The sequence below is a fragment of the Callithrix jacchus genome, chromosome 7, assembly GCF_049354715.1.
Source record: "Callithrix jacchus isolate 240 chromosome 7, calJac240_pri, whole genome shotgun sequence".
In the NCBI taxonomy this organism is placed as follows: Eukaryota; Metazoa; Chordata; class Mammalia; order Primates; family Cebidae; genus Callithrix; species Callithrix jacchus.
Genome location: NC_133508.1, coordinates 43,842,056 through 43,864,759, shown reverse-complemented (window position 1 = coordinate 43,864,759; position 22,704 = coordinate 43,842,056). Strand labels below are relative to the sequence as shown.

At 48.8% G+C, this 22,704-nt stretch overlaps 1 protein-coding gene across 46 annotated transcripts in view; it reads left to right on the top strand.

Moving 5' to 3' along the window:
* NPHP4 (nephrocystin 4) overlaps positions 1-22,704 on the top strand; it is a 134,554-nt gene that overhangs the window by 23,479 nt on the left and 88,371 nt on the right. For 38 of the 46 annotated variants that reach the window (XR_013519753.1, XR_013519752.1, XR_013519751.1 and 35 more), the window contains 4 exons: positions 1,868-2,040; positions 3,766-3,830; positions 9,603-9,758; positions 17,843-17,979. Coding sequence is in view for 38 of the 46 variants with exons in the window: in XM_035307510.3 (XP_035163401.3) it covers positions 1,868-2,040; positions 3,766-3,830; positions 9,603-9,758; positions 17,843-17,979 (531 nt within the window). In the remaining 8 variants the exon portion in view is untranslated. Of the gene's footprint in view, positions 1-1,867; positions 2,041-3,765; positions 3,831-9,602; positions 9,759-17,842; positions 17,980-22,704 lie in introns of those variants that run through there. The other 8 variants (XM_078330212.1, XM_078330205.1, XM_078330206.1 and 5 more) reach the window with 4 other exon arrangements.

Sequence of the window (22,704 nt, the reverse complement as noted above, 5' to 3'; positions counted from 1 at the left end):
GTTGCTCTGTATCAGAGCTGAAAATGTTATTTTATTGCCAATAGAAAAAGTGAGTAGTGTTCCTAAGACTGATAGACACAGGTATAAATAGAAAAGGTGAGATAATGACCAGCTCGACTTTGCAGTGGGGCTTTTTAAAAACCGTTCTTGAGTCTTGGAAACAAACATAATTCTCTCTCAGTCCAATCACCTGTCAGCTGTAAGTGGTCATTATTTCATCATATTGCAATAAAAGATAATAGAATAACGATTTATATCTCATGGCTGATGTTTTAATGCATCTCTCTGTTATCCTGGGCTGACAGTCTGTGATTACAGTAAACGTTTTCTCGGTGACACCATGGTAATGACTCGTTAATAGGAGGATTATTCCAAGTTTAAGTCATAGAGTGGAAGACCAGCCTCAGCCCTCCTTACCTCTCTCTGCCTTGGTGGGGGTGGTCTCTGTGCTCAGTTGGTGACCCGTGCTTTGTCCCCCAGCTAGGGTGTTGGGGTGTGGGCGCAGCACCACTCCTGATGCCTGGGGATGCGCATTCCCTGTTGATTAGCAAACCCAGCCAGTGACTCCATCTCTGTCTTCTGTGCTTATGGCATTCCTTCATGTATTTTTTTTTTTTTTTTTTTTTGACAAAGTTGCATTCTGTTGCCCAGGCCGGAGGGCAGTGGCGTGATCTCAGCTTACTGCAACCTCCACTTCCTGGGCTCAAGTGATCCTCCTGTCTCAGCCTTCTAAGTAGTTGGGACTGCAGGTGTGTGCCACCATGCCTGGCTAATTTTTGTATTTTTGGTAGAAATTGGGTTTTGCTGTGTTGCCCAGGCTGGTCTCAAACTCCCGAGCTCAAGTGATCCACCTGCCTCGACCTCCCAAAAGTGCTGTGATTACAGGTGCGAGCCACCACTCTACGCCCCTTAATTTTAAATAAAAATAACTGCACTGAATTTAATGCAATAGAAAAGCAGAGTGAAGGTGCATTCATTCCCAAGTGGGAGCGTCCGTATGAGATTCGGAACGGGCTTGAGTCTCCCGTTCTGTCTTCCCAGGCCCCTCTCCCTAGGCCTGGCAGGAAGGCAGAGGCAGAGGCTGGCCATTTGCGTGTTGCGGATGGGAAGATGTGAGTGGAAAACCTTTTATGATCAATTTGAATATCACCTACTTGGCTTAGATCTTGAGAAATCTTTTAATAAAATGATCTCAAGGTGATTTTCGGCATAAAAATACTTCAGTCTTTTGGGCTCTGAACTGGGGATAATTACTTGGCACCTAAAGAAATCCAAGGATTCTTCTTGTTAATAGTCTTAAGTACCATTAGTTCAGATGGAACTCAAAATGGTTATATGTGAAGCAGGGTTCCAGTCAGTCCCAGCCAGGTGTGATTGAAGTTGTTCTGTGTTGAGCGTCAGGCGATGCTTGGAGCGTGAATTGATCAGCACGTGCGTGTGTGTGTAGGGGTGGACTTGTTGTCTTGGCCTGGTCTAACCGTGGTCCTACCTGGTGTCCCCCCACAGTGTGGGGTGTATAACCGCTTTAGCCCCTTTCTGCTCTAGTGGGCCTGAGGTCTGTTGGTGTTTCTGGTGGTGGAATTCCCAGGAGATGGAAAGTTCTGGAGCGGAAGCAGATGTCCTGGATGTTGGGCGCTCTGGAGTCAAGAGCTCCGACACCAGCTTTCGAGTCCGAGGGAGTTACCTCAGTATGCCTGCTTCCCTGGCATCCTGCAGAGATGTGGTACCCCACACGTGGGCACGTTAGAGGGTTCTGGGTGCTGTGGCGTGTGTAGAAAGGTGGTCTTGAGGGTGGGGATGGCGCCCATGTCCTCTTTGTGTGTTGTGTCCTGAGCACTCAGACCGTCCTCTGGCTTCTCTTCTGCAGCCTTTGTATTTTCACACATCCTTAAACCACCCTCATGTCGTGGCTGTGGTTGAAGTGGTCGCTGAGGGCAAGAAACTGGATGGGACCCTCTACACGTCGTCCTGTGGGTTTGGAATCCTTCAGATCTTCAGCAGCCAGCCAGAATCTCCTACTTCTGCTCCCCAGGACAAACGGTACCGGCCTTGTTTCTACAACTGTGCGGTTTGCCAGCGTCTTTCTTTCTTTTTTCTTTTGAGATGGAGTCTCACTTTCAACCAGGCTAGAGTGTGCAGTGGTGTGATCTCGGCTCACTGCAACCTCCGCCTCCCGGGTTTGAGCGATTCTCTTGCCTCAGCTTCCCAAGTAGCTGGGACTACAGGCGCGTACCACTACAGCCTGGCTAATTTTGTATTTTTAGTAGAGACAGGGTTTCACCATGTTGGCCAGGCTGGTCTTGAACTCCAGACCTTGGTGATGCACCTGGCACCACCTCTGGCTAACTTCTGTATTTTTAGTATGGACGGGGTTTTGTTCCTGGCTGCATTCCAGTGTATGTGGTGGTTTAACTGGGTGTCTCATGGTGGCGGCAGAAAGCCTTACGTTTGTCATCTGAAGTTTTGTGTCCATAATAGCGTAGTTTTGGATGTTTCTTGCTTGGTGGTTTGCCTTTTTTTTTCTTATTTTGAGGCAGGGTCTCGCTCTGTCATGCAGGCTGCTGTACAGTGAGTGGTGCAATTTTGGGTCACTGCAACCTCCGCTTCCAGGCTCAAGTGATTCTCATCTATCAGCCTCCTGAGTAGCAGAGGTTACAGGCGTGCACCATCACACCTGGGTGATGTTTGTATTTTTAGCAGAGACAGGGTCTCCTGTGTTGCCCAGACTGGTCTTGAACTCCTGGGCTCAAGAGATCTGCTCGCCTCAGCCACCCAAAGTGTTGGGATTACAGACGTGAGCCACTGTGTCCGGCTGTGTTTGTCATTTCTAAGTGAGTTAAGGAATTGTTTTTTAGGCAGAAGAAAGGGCTGGCTTTGGCCGTGAGTGATGGATTTGAGGTAGGATGGATATGCGCCAAAGTCCTGCTCCAGCACTGATTCCCTGTGGGGCTTCAGGCAAGTGATTTGAACTCTTGGAGCCTGAAGGCATTCACCTATACATGAGGGGTAATAACAACCTGTATGTCATAAGTTCTGCTTGAATATTGAGCGGTATGTTTTTCACAGGTGCCAGTGGTTAGCAGGTGTTCATTCAGCAGACACTGGCTGGGCGTCTGCTGTGTGCCAGGCTCTGTGTAGGGGCTGGACATATGGGTGAATAGGCTGGCGCGTCATCCCTTCAGCCAGGGTTAAAGCCTGTGTATTTAATTTGAATCAGTGTTTCTCTAGCTTGGCACCACTGACTTTCCAGTGGAGAATTCTTTGCTGTGGTGGCGCTGTTCTCTGTGCTGTAAGATGTTTAGCAGTGTCCCTGGCAATCTACTAGATGCCAGCGGCACCCCCTTTCTGCCCCAGTTGTGACAAAGGAGAAAAATATCTCCAGCCATTGTCAAACGTGCCCTAGCGGGCAGAGTCATCCCTGGCTGAGAACCACTGCTCCAGATCCACAGCCATGGAAATTCCTCAGATGTGTCTTTCTTGAGACATTTTAGAGTTTTATAAATTTCCACGAACGGTGTTTTCCAGCTCCTCAGTTTTCAGGCTGCCTTGAGTCAGTGCTGTGTGTGTGCTGGATGTGCTTGGCTCTGAGCACCGAGGGCTTGGGGAGCTGCTGCTGGCCTCAGCTGCCGCTGCCTTCCGCAGAGGACGGGACTGGCGGCATTTAGAAAGTTCTGGTGGGCTTGGTGGTGGCCAGGGCTTCCATGTGCTTTCCTTCTGAAAAGTGCACACGTGGCTGATGAGTGTTCTTTGGGTCCTGTCTTCCAGGTTGCGGCTGTACCATGGCACCCCCAGAGCCCTCCTGCACCCGCTTCTCCAGGACCCCGCAGAGCGTAAGAGCCAGGCCTGTCCTTGGCAGCACTTGCTGCTCTCCCACCTTCCCTGAGTGTTCCCTACCCTTAGCTCTGAATGGGATGTACCTCGGTGTAAACTGCTGTCCACTTAGCTAATTTATCTAAGAGGTTTCGGCAAATGTTTTGTGGCCTTGGACTTTTGGCAGAAGGTAAAGAACTGAAACACAGCAGCCCTGAGGGAGGGCATTGCTTTGTGGGGATGGCATGGGAGGGCCTGTGAGAGCCGCCTGGAGGGAGGGGAGCAGCTCTGCTCACCAGATGGAGTAGCTCTCCGTCACCAGCCACCAGCTGCTAAACCTCTGACTGCACAGCGATTGGTTATCTCCAGCATGGCAAGGCCCCGTGGCTGAGAGGCCGCCTTAGAGCAGAGCAGGGGTCGGGGGAGCTTCCTGCTGTTCCTCTGTGACCAGCCGTTCCCAGGCAGCAGAGGGAGCCAGTGGGAGGGAAGGGGATGACGGTTTGCTCTGCTGCTGCTGCCTGCCTGGAGGATGACAGGAGGGGTATGTGGTGGGGGGTGGGGGGTGTGGTGGGAGGGGTGGGAGTGGGCTAGAAGGACATCAGGGAGGCTCAGAGCACAGAGGCTGTGCTTGCCCAGCAGATGGGGGAGTGTTCCGGTGGGGGGAAGAGTGGCTAGAGGTGGATCTGTTGGGGAGGGTGACTTTCTGTCTCTTTGAGGTGAGGTGCTGCCTAGATTCCTTGAAGGGGATGTTGTGTGTGCCTTGTGGCTTGGGTTAAAAGTGAAACCTGGCCGGGCACAGTGGCTCATGCTTGTAATCCCAGCACTTTGGGAGGCTGAGGCAGGTGGATTGCTTGAGCTCTCAGGAGTTTGAAACCAGCCTGGGCAACATAGTTAGACCCTGTCTTTACAAAAACTTAGCCAGGTGTGGCAGTGTGCGACTGTAGTTCCAGCTACTCAGGAGGCTGAGGTGGGAGGATCACTTGAGCCCAGGAGGCAGAGGTTGCACCACTGCACTCCAGCCTGGGTGATAGAATGAGACCCTATCTCAAAAAAACAAATCAAAACATCCAACCCACTCCCTTTGCCCCTCACTGGTATTGGTGACAGTCTCATGACAGATGTCAGCTGAAGAGCACTGAGGTTCCTAAGTCTGGAAAGAAGAGCTTCATTTCTCAGAAAGGGCTGCAGGCTGCAGGTGGCCTTTCGGACAGGCTGGGAAGTATAGCTTCTGGCCAGAAGCCAGAAACAGACCCTTTGAGGGAGGACGAGAGGGAAGAAAAATTTCTGCTGAGCGGGGGCTGAGTCTGCTTTTTAATAAGCCCAGGAGGGGTCCCTTGCGTTGATGAGAGGAGAAGCATGCACTTGGGCAGCTGAGCCCATGCCGCTTCATGGGATGTGCGTTCAAAAATGGCACTAGCAGGACCCTTGGAAGGAGTTCTCTACTCCCTGACGTCAGAAGGTAAAGCAGACGACACGAAAGCCCTCCCTGCGCGCCCTCTGTAGACTGTCCGGAAGAGGGCAGCAGCGGGCGATTGGTGGGCAGCAGCAGCAGCAGTGGAGTCTAGAAAGAGCAATTTCTGTCCAGTCCTGAGTGAAGAAAGGCTAATGGCAGTTAGCGTGGGCCGGGGCGCATCGAGGCCTGTCTGGTTCTCCTCTGGTCACAGCCCCGAAGTCAGTTTTCAAGGCTCCTCTGGAGTCCTCTAGGCCAAGAGGCGGTCCCTTCAGTCTACTGGGGGCTCACGATTTTCTTTTCGGTTTACAGAGAACAGCCAGTCAGGCACTTCATTTCATTGCTGAAGATTGGCTTTTAGGTTGTTTTTCAATTAGTCTAATTATTCATGTGCCAGGATTTTCTCTCCAGAAGCATCCTTAGAAAAAAGTACACAGCTACTGTGTTCACTCCATGTCCACAGTCCGCACGTCCGTGTGGAAGCTGTGAGCCCTGAGTGGAGGCTTTAGGCGGAACCCGCGGTGGGCCCGTCACTCATCTTTGCAGCGGACGTTTCCAAAAATTTGCTGGTAATGGCGACACACTCACACGATTTGGAATCCAAAGGTATTAAAAAAAGTGCCGGGGGCGGTGGCTCATGCCTGTGATCCCCACACTTTGAGAGGCTGAGGTGGTCAGGCTGCTTGAGGCCAGGAGTTTGAGACCATCCTGGACAACATACTGAGACCCCCATCTCTACAGAAAACACAAAAATTAGCGGGTGTGGCGATGCCCTCCTGTGGTCATAGCTACTTGGGAGGCTGAGGTGGGAGGACTGCTTGAGGCCAGGAATGTGAGGCTGCAGTGAGCTGTGGTTGCACCATTGTACTGCAGCCTGGGAGACAAGATCCTGTCTCAAAAAAATAAATAAATAAATAAAAAGTATAAAAAGTTCAGAGTGAGATGTTATTTCCCCAATCCTTTCACCTGCTACCAGGTAACCTCTCTGTTCGGGTTCCTGTGGCTCTGTCGCTGGTAAACTAAGTTCTTTTCCCCCTTGGTATCAGCTGCAAAGGAAGAATAGCCAATTGGAAAAGGTAGTCAGGTTTTATTGACTGGCCAGGGAGTGAAGAAGGGAGCCCTCGCTCTGAAGGCACCTTCTCCGTGGACAGTGGGAGGCGTGGAGGTTTGAAGGACCGGGTTCAGGCCAGGAGGGCGGGATTCCAGGCGCACAGACGCATGTCGTTAACGTGCTCCTCCAGGCATGGCTGGTACAAAACACGGTGGTGGTCTTCTCGGAGCGTGAACTTCAGCGTTGTAATGTTCCAGTGGTCTAAGGGCAGCTGGGGGTCGCCTGGTCTAGTTTTCACCAGTTTCATGGGGCTCTATCTATCTCTAGTATTTGATCAGGGGTCAAGAAGCTCTGGTGGCATTCCTGCCATCTGGTTCCTTTACAGAGCTGTGCCCATGGAAAAAGGGGCTGAAAGAAAACCGTGAGAAAAAGGAACTTTCACTGTTGTTTCACCCAGGCTGCCCTGGTAACACACCCTTCCGGGGGCTTGTTGTGGACACAGACGCAAAGTGAATGTCCACTATTGCATCTGATTTTTGGCCTCTTTTTACTCACTGTTCCACACCTTGCATTTTTCCCATAACAATTTGTCTAGAAGAATGTTTCATATGAGTACATGGAAAGCACTCATTCTTTTTACAGCTCTGTGATATTTTGTGGAGTTGATGTTTCATGATTGATTGAATCGGCCTCCTGCACACCAACCTTTACGCTGTTTTATAAGAAAAAGTTGGGGCAGGTGGGGTGGCTCACGCCTGTAATCCCAGCAATTTGGGAGGCCAAGGTGGGTGGATCACCTGAGGTCAGGAATTTGAGACCAGCCTGGCCAACATGGTGAAACCCTGTCTCTTCTGTAAATACAAAAATTAGCCGGGTGTGGTGGTGGGTGCCTATAATCCTAGCTACTCTGGAGGCTGAAGCAGAATTGCTTGAACTCAGGAGGTGGAGGTTGCGGTGAGCTGAGATCGCACCACTGCACTCCAGCCTGGGTAACAGAGTGAGTTTCCGTCTCAAAAAAAAAAAAAAAGAAAAGGTTAGAAACCCCATTGCAGTGGGTGTCTGCCCTTCTTCTGAGCGTGTGCGGAATTCATGGTGTAAACTCGAGTCAGGGGGATGGCTGGGCTGGAGGTATGAGCATTTGGAGTCTTGCCCTATTTCTCTTGTGTCCCCCTCCCTGCTGCCCCCTGGGGAGGTTGTTCCTCCTGACGAGCCACACAGGTCAAATGCCTTTAGTGGTATTTTACATTTTAAAGTAAGTAGATTCCACGTTTGGAGTGGTTAGGTACTAAAAAAATACTATATTTCACTAATTTCTTTTTCTTTGTTTTTTATTTTTATTTTTTGAGATGGTTTCTCTCTATCACCCAGGTTGGATTGCAGTGGCCTAATCTCGGCTCACTGCAACCTCTGCCTCCTGGGTTAAAGCAATTCTCCTGCCTCAGCTTCCTGAGTAGCTAGGATTACAGGCGTGTGCTAACGTGCCTGGCTAAATTTTTGTATTTTTAGTAGAGATGGGGTTTCACTATGTTAGCCAGAATGGTCTCTATCTCCTGACCTCGTGATCTGCCTGTCTTAACCTCCCTAAGTGCTGGGATTTCAGGCGTGAGACACTGCCCAACTTAAAAAATTTTTTTTATTTGTATTAGGCACAGTGGCTCACACCTGTAATCCCAGCACTTCAGGAGGCCAAGGCAGGCAGATCACGAGGCCAGGATTCCAGACCAGCCTGACCAACATGATGAAACCCCATCTTTATTAAAAGTACAAAAATTTAGCTGGGCGTGGTCGTGCACACCTGTAATCCCAGCTACTACGGGCATGAGCCACCGTGCCGGGCCTAGTTTTTCACTAATTTCTTTTTCTAATGATACACTAGTTCATATTTAGCTCTTTGTTCAGGAATGAGCTGAACTTGCGACTCTCAGCAGCTCTCAGCAGGCCAAGCCAGGGACTTGGCCACAGCCAGGACTTGAGCTGCCTGAGAGCACGCGCACCTGCTGTGCTTTGGGGAGTGATGGGCTTTCTATCTGTGGAGAAAATCAGGCCCCAGCAAGATTGGCCATTTGGTGGGAATGGGAAGAGGGCAGCCCTGGGGTCGGTGTTTCGGGGGTGTGCCTCTCCCTACACCCCTGTTTCTGGGGATGCTGTTCCTTCCATGTTCAGGGCCTGTCCCCAGTGCGGTGCGGCCATGCTCCTCCTGGGTATCATTTCTCTAGGGATGTTCTCTCATGCTCCTTTGCCTCCTCGAGTTTCCCCTCGTGCTTCAGATGCAGTTCTCGTGGTTCAGATGCAATTCTCCCGTGTGTTATGGGTATCGGCTATTTGGTCTTAGCTGTCACCCTAGGAGAGTGGCATGTCCTTGAGGACATGAGTGGCTCCATCTCTGACGCTGCTGGCCTCCCTCCAGTGCTGCTGCTCCTTTTGGGGCTTGGTGGATACAGGTGCCGACAGGCAAAGGCAGGCAGGCAGGCCTCGGGCCAGGGTGTCCTCCAGGCCCCTCTGATGGCAGGGACCATCGAGGCCTGGGGAAACCACACAGCCCGTGCCGGCCTGTGCTTTCAGGAGACTGAGGGAAGTGGTGGGCAGGAGAGATTTTATGTTGGATTAAAAACCTGTACCTCCAGGCCAGGCGTGGTGTCTCATGCCTGTAATCCCAGCACTTTGGGAGGCCAAGGTGGGAGGATCACTTGAGCTCAGGAATTTGATGCTCTAGGGAGCTATGATTACACCACTGCTCTCCAACTCGGCAAACAGAGTGAGATCCTGTCTCTAAAACCAAAGAAGAAAAATAAAAAAAAATTTCATTTTAACTTCAAGGCTTGGCACAGTGGCTCACACCTGTAATCCCAGCACTTTGGGAGTCCGAGTTGGGTGGATCACAAGGTCAAGAGATCAGGATCATCTTGGCCAATGTGGTGAAATCCCATCTCTATTAAAAATTCAAAAATTAGCTTGGCATGGTGGTGGGCACCTGTAGTCCCAGCTACTCAGGAGGCGGAGGCAGGAGAATTGCTTGAATCCAGGAGGCAGAGGTTGCAGTCAGTGGAGATCACGTCACTGCACTGCAGCTTGGGTGACACAGCAAGACTCCATGTCATTTAAAAAAAATTGTAACTTTACCAGAGAAGGTTATGAAAGTTCAATGCTTTTCACTTTTAGGCTGAACAGAGCACTTCCTGTCTTAGAAAAGTACCTTTTCTGTATTTCTAACATTCTCCGTTCATTGGCTGGTTTGACTGCCTTTGCTTTCAGCAGTGGTCACATTGATCATGTGGGTGTTTTCTTCCCCAGAAAACAAACACATGACCCTCATTGAGAACTGCAGCCTGCACTACACGCTGAAGCCACACCCGGCCCTGGAGCCTGTGTTCCACCTTCTTCCCGAGAACCTTCTAGTGTCTGGTCTGCAGCAGATCCCTGGCTTGCTTCCAGCTCATGGAGAATCCGGTAAGGACGTCTTCGCTTCTCTCCACTTGGTGAGTTGAGTCTGTGCTATTCACCGTGAAACCTCGAAGGCACTGGGCTCTTCTGGGGGAACGTGGGCCCAGCACCCTCTGCAGTTCAGCAGCTCAGCCTGGCCGGGGTTGGCAGGGGTCCTGGTGGACGAGGAAGAGAGTGGCAATGGCATTCCCGTTTCTATTTCCCTCCTAAGTAGTGTCTCACGTCCTTCAAGTCATTCTGTCTTCTTTCGTTGGGTAAATGCTTTTGTGAGACACAGAGTTTATGTCTCTGACCGCAGCCAGGAGGACTGTGGCTGGATCTCACCCACACGGCATCATATCAGTGACTTGATGGTGGTGATGATTTTAAAATTAAGATAAAATATGGATAACATAAAATTGGCCATTTTAGCCCTTTGAAAATGTACAGTTCAGTGTGAGTAAGTCCATTCACAGTGCCGTGCAGCCACCAGTGCCATCTGCCCCAGAACTCTTTCATCTTCCCTGGCCGAGGCTTTGTCCCATTCAGCACTGACTCCCCGTTCCCTACTCCCCAAGCCCCTGGCAGCCACCCTTCTGCTTTCTGTCTTCATGATTTTGATGACTCTAGGGACCTCCTGTGAGTGGAGTCATGCAGTCCTTGCCCTTCAGTGGCAGGCGTTCTAGGGTGACAGGGGAATTGCTCTGTTAGTTCATCCTAAGAGTGAAGTGTCTTCAAGTTTCTTAGCGGAATGTCTTCAGGCTTCATCCACGTGATAGCATGTGTCCGAATTGCCTTCCTTTTCTTTTGAGGCTGAATGATTTTCCAGTTTATGGATGGACCCTGTTTGCTGATTGTTTTGTCTGTTTCTTGGGTCGCTTCCACCTCCTGGCTCTGAAGAATGCTGCTGTGAACAGGGTGCAGGGACTTGAGTATTTCTGGAAACTGAAATTCATGTTAAGGGGCAAGGGCTCTGTCTTCTTGTGGTTTGCAGCGGTTGAGTCTCCAGTGGTGGAATTGCGTCGAGCCCAACAGCCATGGGAGGTTGAGGGTGTGCTCTGCTGTAGGAATCTGCTGGGCAGTCCTCGTGGCCTGGGCCCCATGCTTCTTCCAGGTACTTCTTTCACACTTTTGTGTGGCTTTCTTGAGGAGTCCTGGAGAAGGGACCACACCAGCCTCTTTCTACCTGTCATATGCTGGAGATGTCCTAGCAGCGCCAGAACCTGCTCTCTTGGGTGACTGATTCCCTGCTGGGTTCCGGGAAGAGTAGGATTTGACCTTGTGTATGAGGGGCGGGGATTGAGAACAGTGCTGTGCTGAGGGTATGGCTCATTCTGGACCCTGAAGGAAGGGACGCAGCTGGCTCTGGCACGGGTGCCTGGTTGTCAGCGATGGCATCCCTGTGCGTTGCACAGGCGTTCTGGTTGGTGCTAGGGTGTAGATGTTATCTGAATTAATTAATTTCTTGGATGGGTCTGTGGTTGATATCATCATTGTGAAGTCACTGTTTTTCCACCATTCCAAGGAGGAGAGGGTGAAATGAGAAGGGAGGAATGAACTCTGAAGATGAGCAACCTGGGGTCCCGGTCTGGGTCTATCCTGGCTCACTGAGCTATAGGCACTCTCCACACCCCCTTCAGAGTGTATTATTACCCTTCTAATCTGCTAGCGATCCTCTGAAAGAAAGAAAGAGACGGAGGGAAGGCCTCATTGTTGCTGTTGTCGAGTTAGCGAAGAGAACATGAAAACCTGTGTCTAGCTCTGAGACCTGGGCCATGGCCTGTCCCTCTGGCCCCTGCTCTGCTGGCCAGGGAGAGCCCTGTAGGCCCTGCTGTGAGATGCCGCCTGGTTGATAGTGATCTTGAGGACTAGCTGTGAGGTGCCACCTGGTTGATAGTGATCTTGGGGACTAGCTGTGAGATGCCGCCTGGTTGATAGTGATCTTGGGGACTAGCTGTGAGGTGCCGCTTGGTTGATAGTGATCTTGGGGACTAGCTGTGAGGTGCCACCTGTTTGATAGTGCTTTTGAGGACTAGCTGTGTGTTCTTTCAAGTCAGCTGTGTGAGTCTTACTACCTGGGAGTCTTGGAGCTGGAGGTGTAGTCATCACTGGGACTTGCTAGTGGGTGTCAGTAGAACTGCAGACCAACAGAAATATCTGCAGGTCACTGTGGACTGGCTCAGTCTCATGACTAGGACAGCAGTTGAGAAGCTGACATGCCCAAGAAGACAGGCCTGGTTTTGTCCCTGGTGTCTTGTGTCCAGCTGGGACCAAGCGGGGCATGAGGTGGAGATGGAGTTTTGGATTTAAGAAGCATGAGGCTGGGTACATGACTCCTGCTCCTCATCCTTAAAGGCCACGTTTTGGAAGAGGCCTGGCCCGTTGGCCTCAAGTTGTCCTCCAGGTGTGGAGCAGCCAGTCAGTCCAAGGTGCTGAACGAATGCAGGCAGTGCCGGTAACATTGCAAAATGAAGGACATTTTATGCTGCTGGTGTTGAAAATCAGATGAGCAGGGGATCTGAAGGCAGGGCCAGCACATGCCCTGGTGTCTGGAGGGAGGGAGGCTGAGTGACTGACTCCACCAGGTGAGGGCCATATGTGCTCCTTTGGAGAGAAAGGACACCCATACCCCTGCCCCGGGGCCGTTTTAGGAGAGAAACACAATTTGCCCAGTTTTTTTGTTGTGTGAGCCCTGAGGGTACTTTCTACTTCCTTTTTATTTTACTTCTTAAACTTACTTTACAAATTATGCGTGTGTGTGTATGTATATATATATGTAAAATGAGAGCCAGATTTTTCTCTAATTCTGTTTTTTTTTTTTTTTTAGACAGGGTCTGACTCTTGCTCAGGCTAGAGTGCAGTGGCACGATCTGGTTTTGCTGCAAACTCCACCTCCCACGCTCAAGTGATTCTCCCTCTTCAGCCTCTTGAGTAGTGGGGACTACAGGCATGTGCCACCATGCCTGGCTCATTTTTCTTTTCTTTTTTTTTTTAAGAAAGTCTTGCTCTGTCACCCAGGTAGGAGTGCAGTGGCACAATCTCTGCTCACTACAACCTCCGTCTCCTGGGTTCAGGCAATCCTCCTGCCTCAGCCTCCCAAGTAGTTGGAATTACAGGCCCGTGTCTCCATGCCTGGCTAATTTTTGTATTTTTAGCAGATACGGGGTTTCAACCATGTTGAACTTTTGACATCAGGTGATCCACCTACCTTGGCCTCCCAAATTGCTGGGATTATAGGTGTGAGTCACAGGGCCCGGCCTCCGGCTCATTTTTGTCTTTTTTGTAGAGACAGGTTTCTCCATGTTGCTGAGGCTGGTCTCGGACTCCTGAGCTCAAGCATCAAGGAATCCACCTGCTTTGGCCTTCCAAAGTGCTGGGATCCCAGACTTGCGCCACTGTGCCTGGCCTTGAGGCTGCTTTCTGACAGCTGTTCCTGGCTGGTATTACAGACTTGTGCCACTGTGCCTGGCCTTGAGGCTGCTTTCTGACCAGGGCCGATGCAGCTTGTCTATTGCGTGCCCCTTTTATACAATGCTAAAGACCATTTTAAAACCACAGAGTTCATCTTTATTCAGTATATTTAGTAAAAACTGAAAGTCTTCCCTTCTAGTCTCACTCCGTAGAGAAAACCACTGCTCATAGTTTGGTGTATATCTTTTCTATATTCACTAATTCATTCATTATTCGTTGATTTATTCAACAAGTATTTATTGTGTAGACACTGTGAAGCAGGCCCTGGCTTGGGTGCTAAGGATGTCGCTTTGCACTCTTAGGAGATATGTCAGCTCTGTCTTGAATGGATTTTGGTAGGCGCAGACCTCAAATCTAACCACAGTCACCAAAGGCAACACAAGGTGTTTTAGAAGAAACCTGGACTAGCTCAAAGTCATTTTCATTCCTGCTTAAATCATTCCCAAGTTTAGTGCTCATTCCACTGCCACTATCATAGTGTTCTTATTTTTTGAGGTACCTTCTGGTGAATGAAATATCCTTGGTAGAAGAGATAGGTCCCCAGGAGGCTGTGAACCGTGGGAGCCTTTTAGGGCCCAGGGGAATCTCAGGGCTCTCTAATGGATATCAGTGGGAAGGGGGTTCTTGCTTGTGAAGGGTTTGCTGGCAACCCCCATTTTCTCTGTAGTGTGTTTGTGGGAATCCCAGAATAAAATGGATTGTTTTAGGGTAGAGCGTGTTTTTTCCACAGGAGCAACACTGTTATTTGGGAATTACATTCCTAGCTAGAGACTTGGATGCGGATAAATTAAAGGTTGTCTCAGCTGCAGAGCATGAGGGCCAGAACACCTCTGCTGCTGTGGGCTCACTTCTGCCAAGGTGGAGTTCATGTTTGTCTTGGTTGCCACTGTTGCTTGGTTAGTTGAATGAGTGAATGAATGAATGATTTCAGATAGTGAGAAGATGCTTGTTGGGTTATACTGGAGGCTGACAGACCTGTGGCGGGTGTCTGTTCCATGTCTAGCATCGGTGTGAGCTCAGGTCAGGTCCTAGCCTCTCCAAGTCTTTGCTTTTGCTTTTCCTTTATAAAATGGGGACAATAATAGGGCCTGCTCGTAAAGATGTATTTGGGGAGAAAATGAGATGGATTGGGAAAGCACTAGCGTCTCATCATCAAAGTTCTGTCTTAAATTCAGCCCAGATCCAAGCCTTCCACCTCAGAGCATTCCGGGAGGTCTGATCTGTTTTCCCTTTTCGAGCCCTTTGGATGTGCGAAGGCAAGATAGCACCAGGCTTAGTTGTTTTTTTGTCCAGGCCTGGTATCTCGAAGGTTCCAGAGTAACTCGGTGGCAGAACCAGGCTTGGGCTCAGGCACTTTACTCCAGAGCCCGTGCCTGGAAAAAGCGGCTGAATGAGGATACCCAGCCTTGTCCGGCTTTCCTGGGCCCTCTGGGATCTGGAAGGTTCTACCCACTGCAGATGTAGCTCCTCAGTTTGGCTGTCTTGGTGGGAACCCGTCTTTCCTTCCTTAATGACTTCCTGTGCATGGGACTTGCGTCCTCAGTTCTCTGTGTAGACCAAGGTCACAGCTATCGGAATGGCTGCTGGGCCTGGGATACATGTGCACCTTGGTCATGGGGTGGCCACACAGAACCCACTTCCAGGATCGCTGCTGAGTTCTGCCCCCTCCCAGATGCCTAGTGACCCTGATTCCTCCATTGAGTTGCCGCCCCTTATGATGGGGCACCCATGGCACACAGGTGATCCTTCCTAAAAAGGAAGTCGGTCTCATAAATGGCCTTTGTCCTCTGTTATTTTAGTTTATATAATTTCTCCCTCAACTTTTTGAAACATTCTGTTAAATTTTGTTGACACATTGTAATTGTGAGACAATTTTGACACATTTGACGATTATCAAATGTGGAACAATTTGATGTTTCAATACATGTACGTGTTGTACAATGATCAAATGAGAGTATTAGGGTGACCGGATCTCCCACACTTGTCGTTTCTCTGTGGTGAGGACATTCAGAGGCCGCTCTTCTAGCTATTTTGTATTTTACGGTAATTTACTGGTAACCATCATTATCCTGCTGTGCAAGAACAGCAGAATTTATTCCTCCTATCAGGTGGTAACTTGTACCATGACCCCTTGACAGCCTCTACCTTCCTCCCCTCCTCAGTCTCGGGAACCACTGTTACATGCTCTGCTTCTGTGGTACCAACTCTTTATTTTTTTAGCTCCCACATATGAGTGAGATCATGTGGTATTTTGACTTTCTGTGCTTGGCTTATTTCACTTTACCTTGCTCTCTGCTGGGCCCGTCTGTGTGGTGGTGTTGCAAGCGGCAGGGCCTCATTCTTTTTCATGGCTGCTAAGCACCCCACTGTGCATATATTACTGCTTTGCTTGATCCAGTCCTCTGCTGATGAACACTTAGGTTGACTCTGTGTCACCACGATCGTGAATAGTGCTGCAGTAAACATGGAATGGCGATACCTCTTTGACAGGCTGATTTCATTTCCTTTGGGTATTCTGTACTCACTAGTGGGACTGCTGGATTATATGGTAGTTCTGCTTCAATTTTTTGAGGAACGCCTGTACAGGTTTCCGCAATGGCTGTCCTAATTTGCAGTCCTGCTAGCAGTGTGTAGCTGTTCCCTTTTCTCCACGTCCTCACAGCACTCACTCTCTTTTGTCTTTTTGATCATGGCCATTCTCACTGAAGTGAGGGGGCATCTCATTGCAGTTTTGATTTTCATTTCCCTGATGACTAGTGACCATGAGTGTAGTTTCATGTGCCTGTAGGCTGTTTGAATGTCTTCTTTTGAGAAATGTCTCTTAAGGTCTCTTGCCCATTTTAAAATTAAGTTACTCGTGTTTTTGCTGTTGAGTTGCTTACATTCCTTATGTATTCTGGGTATTAACCCCGTGCCAGATAGCTAGTTTACAAATATTTTCTCCCACTCTGCAGCTTATCTCTTCACTTGCTTGTTTCCTTTGTTGTGCAAGACCTTTTATTTGGATATACTCCATTTATTTCTTTCTGCTGTTGCTGCCTGTGCTTTACAGTTTTATTAAAAAAAATCCTTACTCAACCCAGTGTTACAAAGCATTTCTTCTGTGTTCTTCTAGTGTTTTTTTTCATAGTTTCAGGTTTTACATTTAAGTCTTTAAGATATTTTGAGTTGACGTTTCTATATGGTGAGAGGTAGGGTGTCTCATCTCCTTCTGCTTGTGGGTGTCCAGTTTTTGTCCAGCACCATTTATTGAAGAGACTGTCTTTTCCCCAGTGTATGTTCTTGGCACCTCTGTTAAAAATCAGTTGGCTGTAGGTACATGAATTTATTTCTGGAATGTCTATTCTGTTCTACTGGACAAATCTAATGTGAGTTTGTGATGGGGACACTATTGAAATCTATAAAGAAGGAAATAATCTACAGTTACTGCCTGCAGATATCCACACATACATCTAAGTGCATAAATATTTAAATCACATTGCTATCAAATGGAATAATACAGTTTTATATGTTACTATTCTTTTCACTTGCAATATTATGATTGTTTCTCAGTTTCTTAAATAACCTTTGACAATATGATTTTTTGTTCTGATTTGGTATGAATGACTAACAGTTTAATGAACATTTTTATATTGGTTGTTTGGATTTTTCTCTTTATAATAAAGTTTTACTGAATATTCTTGCTCATCAATCTTTGCTTCTGTCTTTGATTATTTTCTCTGAATAGGTTCAAAAAGTGGAATTACTGGGTCAGAAAGTGAGATTTGAAAGCTTTTGATATACACAGAGGCAAAGGTGATACTGACTCATAACCTGCAGGATAGTAGAGTGCTCTTTTGATGGCAAATTCATCAGTATTCAGTGTTACCCCAGTGTTTTCTTTTTTTTTCAACTTTGGAGTTAGTTTTTAAAAATCTACATGTGTAAATGGTCATTAAAATGTAGGAATAGATGGAGCTAGGACTGGAAGATGACAGTGGTGGGGAAATACGGGTCAGAGTCCATGGTGTGTGTAGGCTGGGAAGCGGCTGGCTCATCCTTCCTCCTCCTGGATGAGCCTTTGCTCCAGAGCCAGTGGAGAAGGCTCCCTAGGCAGCCCTGGGCCTTCCCTTTCTCCGCCAAGGTTTTTTACAGGCCTGCTCTGCACCAGACCCTGAGCTAGGACACTGTCCTCTGGATGGGACTGTTTTCTCGTGGTGCTGTTCGGGCTGTATTTTGCTGGTTGCCTTGACAGGCTCGTGCGTATTCAGTGTGTTTGCAGATGGTTCAAGGTGATGCAGTAAAGTAAGGAGCAGCGGGGCTGGCTGTGTTCCTGCTGGAGAGGAGGGACGCCATGCAGGGGAGCAGGCTGCAGGGGCGCACGTGTGACTTTGCCTTCTGCAATCTGTGTTCTTTGAGTTGTCGAATATGAAAACTGCTCCTGGAGGAGGTTTGCGGTAGAATTTGGACTGCCAGTGAAATCTGCATTTGCTTAATTGAGGTGGAGGCTTAGCTTGGGCCTTGTGTTCTGTCTGGGGATCCCAGGCACCCTTCTTTGCTGCAGGCCCAGGCTGAGGCTGAGGTGGGTGGGGGGCCCTTGCTGGCTGCTGGTGGGTGTTTTATTCCCAAGGATGATCCTTTTTGCACCCTTGCTGTTTCAGGCGATGCTCTCCGAAAGCCTCGCCTCCAGAAGCCCATCACGGGTCACTTGGATGACTTATTCTTCACATTGTACCCCACCCTCGAGAAGTTTGAGGAAGAGCTGCTGGAGCTCCTCGTCCAGGACCACTTCCAGGAGGTGTGGAGTCGGAAGCCTGATGGGGGGGCAGCGTGGGGCCAGGCAGGGTTGGAGCCCTGTGGGGGCAGGGAGGAGGTGGGGCAGGGAAGGGGTAGGTAGGGCATGTCTGATGCTGCTGGGGAGGGCTCTGTGGCCATAAGTAACATAGTTATGTCTTTACCTGCTTTTTTGAGCTGAACTGGACCTTTAGGGACCCCTTTCCTCTGCAGCCAAGGCCCCCACAGAGCCTCTAGCTGTTGTTTTAACTTGAACAGTGAGAAAGGTGCTATTGGCCTGAGATGTTAATTAATGTTAATTCTGGTAGGTCATAAAATAGTCCTCATTTAAAGTAAACTGAGTTAGGAGATGAGCATAGGGAAACCCATAGAACCCTTCCCCCGTTCAGAGGACATCAGCGGGGACATGGGCTCATTTCTGGAGGTGGCAGGAAGCCTTGGTCATCTTACCCACCTTGGCCCCTGGGAAGGCGCCCCCAGCCTCACTGTCCCCTCAGCCTGCCTGTGGCACACATCCTTGCGTTCTGGTCACTGAGAGCCTGTTCACACTTCCTGCTGTTCTTGTCTGTTGCTTTTTGGTGTGTGGGTTTTTCCAGGTGTCCTGGCAGGGCGTCTAGGGGGTTGCCCATCTGTTAGGCAGAGGCTCTCTGTCCTGTTTGCCTGTGGCCCTTGGGAGGGACGTCCGCATCGTGCAGGTGCCTGAAGCTCAGCCTGCCTTGCATGCAGCATGCGCTGAGGTTTCCTCTCTGGCCCCAACCCAGCAATGCCCCAGCTTGCAAGCTGTAAAACACCAGGGCCAGGGTGGTTGTCTCTAGACCTCCTGTCACCTCTGACAGCAAAAGTTATCTTGGATTTTCTGTGCAGAAGCATGTTTGTATACCAGAATGTCTTGGAAAAGCCTTTGCAGGTTTGGGTACTGCTTGTGTTTTTTAGGTGACAGTCTGTCCTGGGTCTGGAAAAATTGGGCCTGATGAACTGTCACAAATGCTTTTGGAGTGAGTTCTGTCCACCCTGGCTCTTCTGTCTCCAATAGCAGTGGGAGCAGGCATGTGGGACGCAGACTGCCTGGTCTGCTGGGGTCCCTCCTGAGCCCAGCCCCCTTGCCCGCACCTTCGCTGATGGTCACCGGATGGAGTGGGGAGAAGAGGGGTCAGCCCTGGCTGCTCTCAGCTCTGGAAGGAGGGGCCCTCAGACCTGGGTTGTGGGCAGACCACTCCTTGTTCCCCTCCTAGGACAAGAGAGAGTCTTCCCTTTTGACTTTAGAAACAAAGAGAAAGATTTATCAAAGATCAGATGGTTGTAGATGTGTGGCATTATTTTTGAGGCCTCTGTTCTGTTACATTGGTCTGTATTCTCTGTTTTGGTACCAGTGCCATCCTGTTTTGATTACTGTAGCCTTGTAGTATAGTTTGAAGTCAGGTAGTGTGATGCAGAAACAAGCAATGGGGAAAGGATTCTCTATTTAGTAGATGGTGTTAGGAAAACTGGCTAGCCATATGCAGAAAGCTGAAAGTGGATCTTGTACCTTATACAAAAATTAACTCTGGATGGATTAAAGATTTAAACATAAGACATAACACCATAAAACCCTAGAAGGAAACCTAGGCAGTACTGTTCAGGACACAGGCATGGGCAAGGACTTCATGACCGAAACACCAAAAGCCAAAATAGACAAATGGGATCTAATTAAACTAAAGAGCTTCCGCACTATCATTAGAGTGAACTGGCATCCAACAGAATGGGAAAAAGTTTGTGCAGCCTACCCATCTGACAAAGGGCTAATATCCACAATCTACAAAGAACTTAAACAAATTTACAAGAAAAAAAAAACCCCATCCAAAAGTGGGCCAAAGATAGGAACAAACATTTCTCAAAAGAAGACATTTATATAGGCAACAAACATGAAAAAAAAGCTCATCATCACTGGTCATTAGAGAAATGCAAATCAAAACCACATTGAGATACCTACCATCTCATGCCAGTTAGAATGATGATCATTAAAAGGCCAGGAAACAACAGATGCTGGAGAGTGGAGAAATAGGAACACTTTTACACTGTTGGTGGGAGTGTAAATTAGTTCAACCATTGTGGAAGGCAGTGTGGTGATTCCTCAAGGATCTAGAACTAGAAATGCCATTTGACCCAGCAAGCCCATTACTGGGTATATACCCAAAGGATTATAAAAAATAAAAAATAAAAAATATTGAATAATAAATAAAATGAAGTATTCTGTTATAAAGACACATGTGCACATATGTTTATTGCGGCACTGTTCTGTAGGAAAAGATGGCCAGGGCCAGACCTGTGTTACTTACAGTTAAATGATTGCAAGCTTTCTTGCTTTTTATACACTGAGATTTGTGCCACGGATCAAATGTTGAATTAAGAAAACTCCAAACTATGGTGCAGCAAAATAAAAGCAGAGATCAAGCAGTAACAGGAGGCCTCTAGTGAAGACCATCTGATAGCACCTTATAACTGTGGGATGCTGTGGTGTGGTTGCGAGGCAGCGGAGACGGCTTTGGTCCCACGATCTCTTCTCAACACAGGGTTTGCATGAGGGTCTCGTAAAGAAGGCTTGTGCGAGAACTCTGGGAAGGAACACAAGCTCTGCTCACAAGACTCGGGAGGGTCTTCGCAGACGGGAGCTTGCAGGACAGGAAAGTCTTGCAGGGTGGAGATAACTGGAACGCCACAGGCTCTGCCTGTGTTCTTAGAATATGGAGTATTTCTGACTGCTCTGTGTCGACAATGCTCAGGAGATAAAAGCCCCTTGATACACTGTGTATGCTCAGACCTTATGGCGTCTTATCCGCCTCATCTGCTGTGCCTCTTGGCGCATGCACCTGGATAAACAATGGGTGGTAAAACTCAGGGTCCTTAGTTAGCATTTCTTAGAAGAACCACATTTGCTATTGAATGCTGCAGAATACACATGCTTCCCCCTCATCTGCCTTCTTACCTTTCCCCACAGCCTGCAAGATTAACAAGATAATGCACCCAATAAAAGCATGTGGAGCCCAGAGCTAACTTGGTTCAGGCTGCACGGGGAGAATGCATTGGCCCCCTGGACCCATGCTGTTTTTGTCTTTGTCTTACTTCTTTTTTCACTCCCTCGTCACTACTGGGACTCAGGGCACCCACATACAGGGTTGAGCTGGTTTCCATCATGTTCACAATAGCAAAGACTTGGAACCAACCCAAAAACCCATCAATGATAGATTGGATAAAGAAAATGTGGCACATATATATACCATGGAATACTATGCAGCCATAAAAAGGATGAGCCCATGTCCTTTGCAGGGACATGGATAAAGATGGAAACTGTCTTTCCTAGCAAACTGACACAAGAACAGAAAACCAAACACTGATGTTCTTACTCATAAGTGAGTGTTGAACAGTGAGAACACATGGACCTAGGGAGGGGAACATCACACACCAGGGTCTGTCGGGGTTGGGGGGCTAGGGGAGGAAGAGCAGGGGGTGGAGACCTGGGGAGGGATAACAGGAGAAATGCCTAATGTAGATGATGGGGGGATGGGTGAAGCAAACCACCATGGCACATGGATACCTATGTAACAAACCTGCATGTTCTGCACATGTACCCCAGAACTTAAAGTATAATAACAGAAAAAGAGAAGCTTTACCTGCAGAGAGCCAAGAGACTGGCGTGCTATTGCTTCGAGTCCTTTTCATTCACGCCTTTTTCATGATGAATCCCACAGAAGTGTGTAGTTGCCTGACTGCACAACATGAGGAAGGACAGTGGAGGGAGGCCCTGTGCCCGGCACCCACAGAGCCCTGTGGATCTCGTCCTGGCTGCATCTTCCTCCCCGCCCATTTTCCCAGACCTTTGTGCTAATCACGTCTTGGCTTTTTGTTCTGGTTTTATTACCTGCAGATGCATCTCTAAACAGTACAGGCTTGCCTGCTTTTAACCTGTCTTTAATTGAAGTCATACTTTTTTCTTCTGTTTTCTTTTTGCATCTTTTGCTCAACTGTGCTCCTGCGAGTCTGCAGTGGGTGTGGCTCCATCTGCTCACTTTCTTTGCTGCATGGTTGTCTGTGTGAGGGCACTAGGATTCATGGATCATTCTACTGTTGATGGACTTTTGGGCTGTTTGCAGGTTGTGGCTGAGCATTCTTGCATGTATAACCTGACTCTTAATAGAATCTCGAGCAGTAGGTAAAAGGGACTTTCTTGGAAAATCCTCATGGGCCTGTGATGAGCTGGCTGGTCTGCTGGGGGCTGCCAGTCTAGGATGACCTTGGTTGGCGTGGCTCCCTGTGGCCTCTCCTCCCGTGGCAGTCAGTCTGGGCTTGCTCTTGTGCGGGCAGGTGTTTAAGAGAGAAGTTGGAAGTGTGCAGACATTTTCAAGCCTCTCTTTGGATTAAATTTGTTACTCTCCCATTGGCCAAAGCAGGTCACTGGCCAAGTCCAGAGTCGGAGAGGTAGGGGACTCCAGGTTACAGGGCAAAGGGTATGGCTTTAAAGAGCCCTTTCCCAGAGCTGGTATGGCTTTAAAGAGCCCTTTCCCAGAGCTGTGAATGAGTCAATTGCCGTGAGGGTTTGGTGGAATTCCCAGGGTTTTGCCACCTCGGCCGTAACTCCTGGGGTGGAGGCAGAGTTGGGCATGGTGCCTGCCCTCCCCACTTTGAGCTTCAAGGATTGGGTCCTGTCTTGGCCCAGGTCCTGAAGGCCATTGTGTTCTGTTAGCCCCCATCCTTG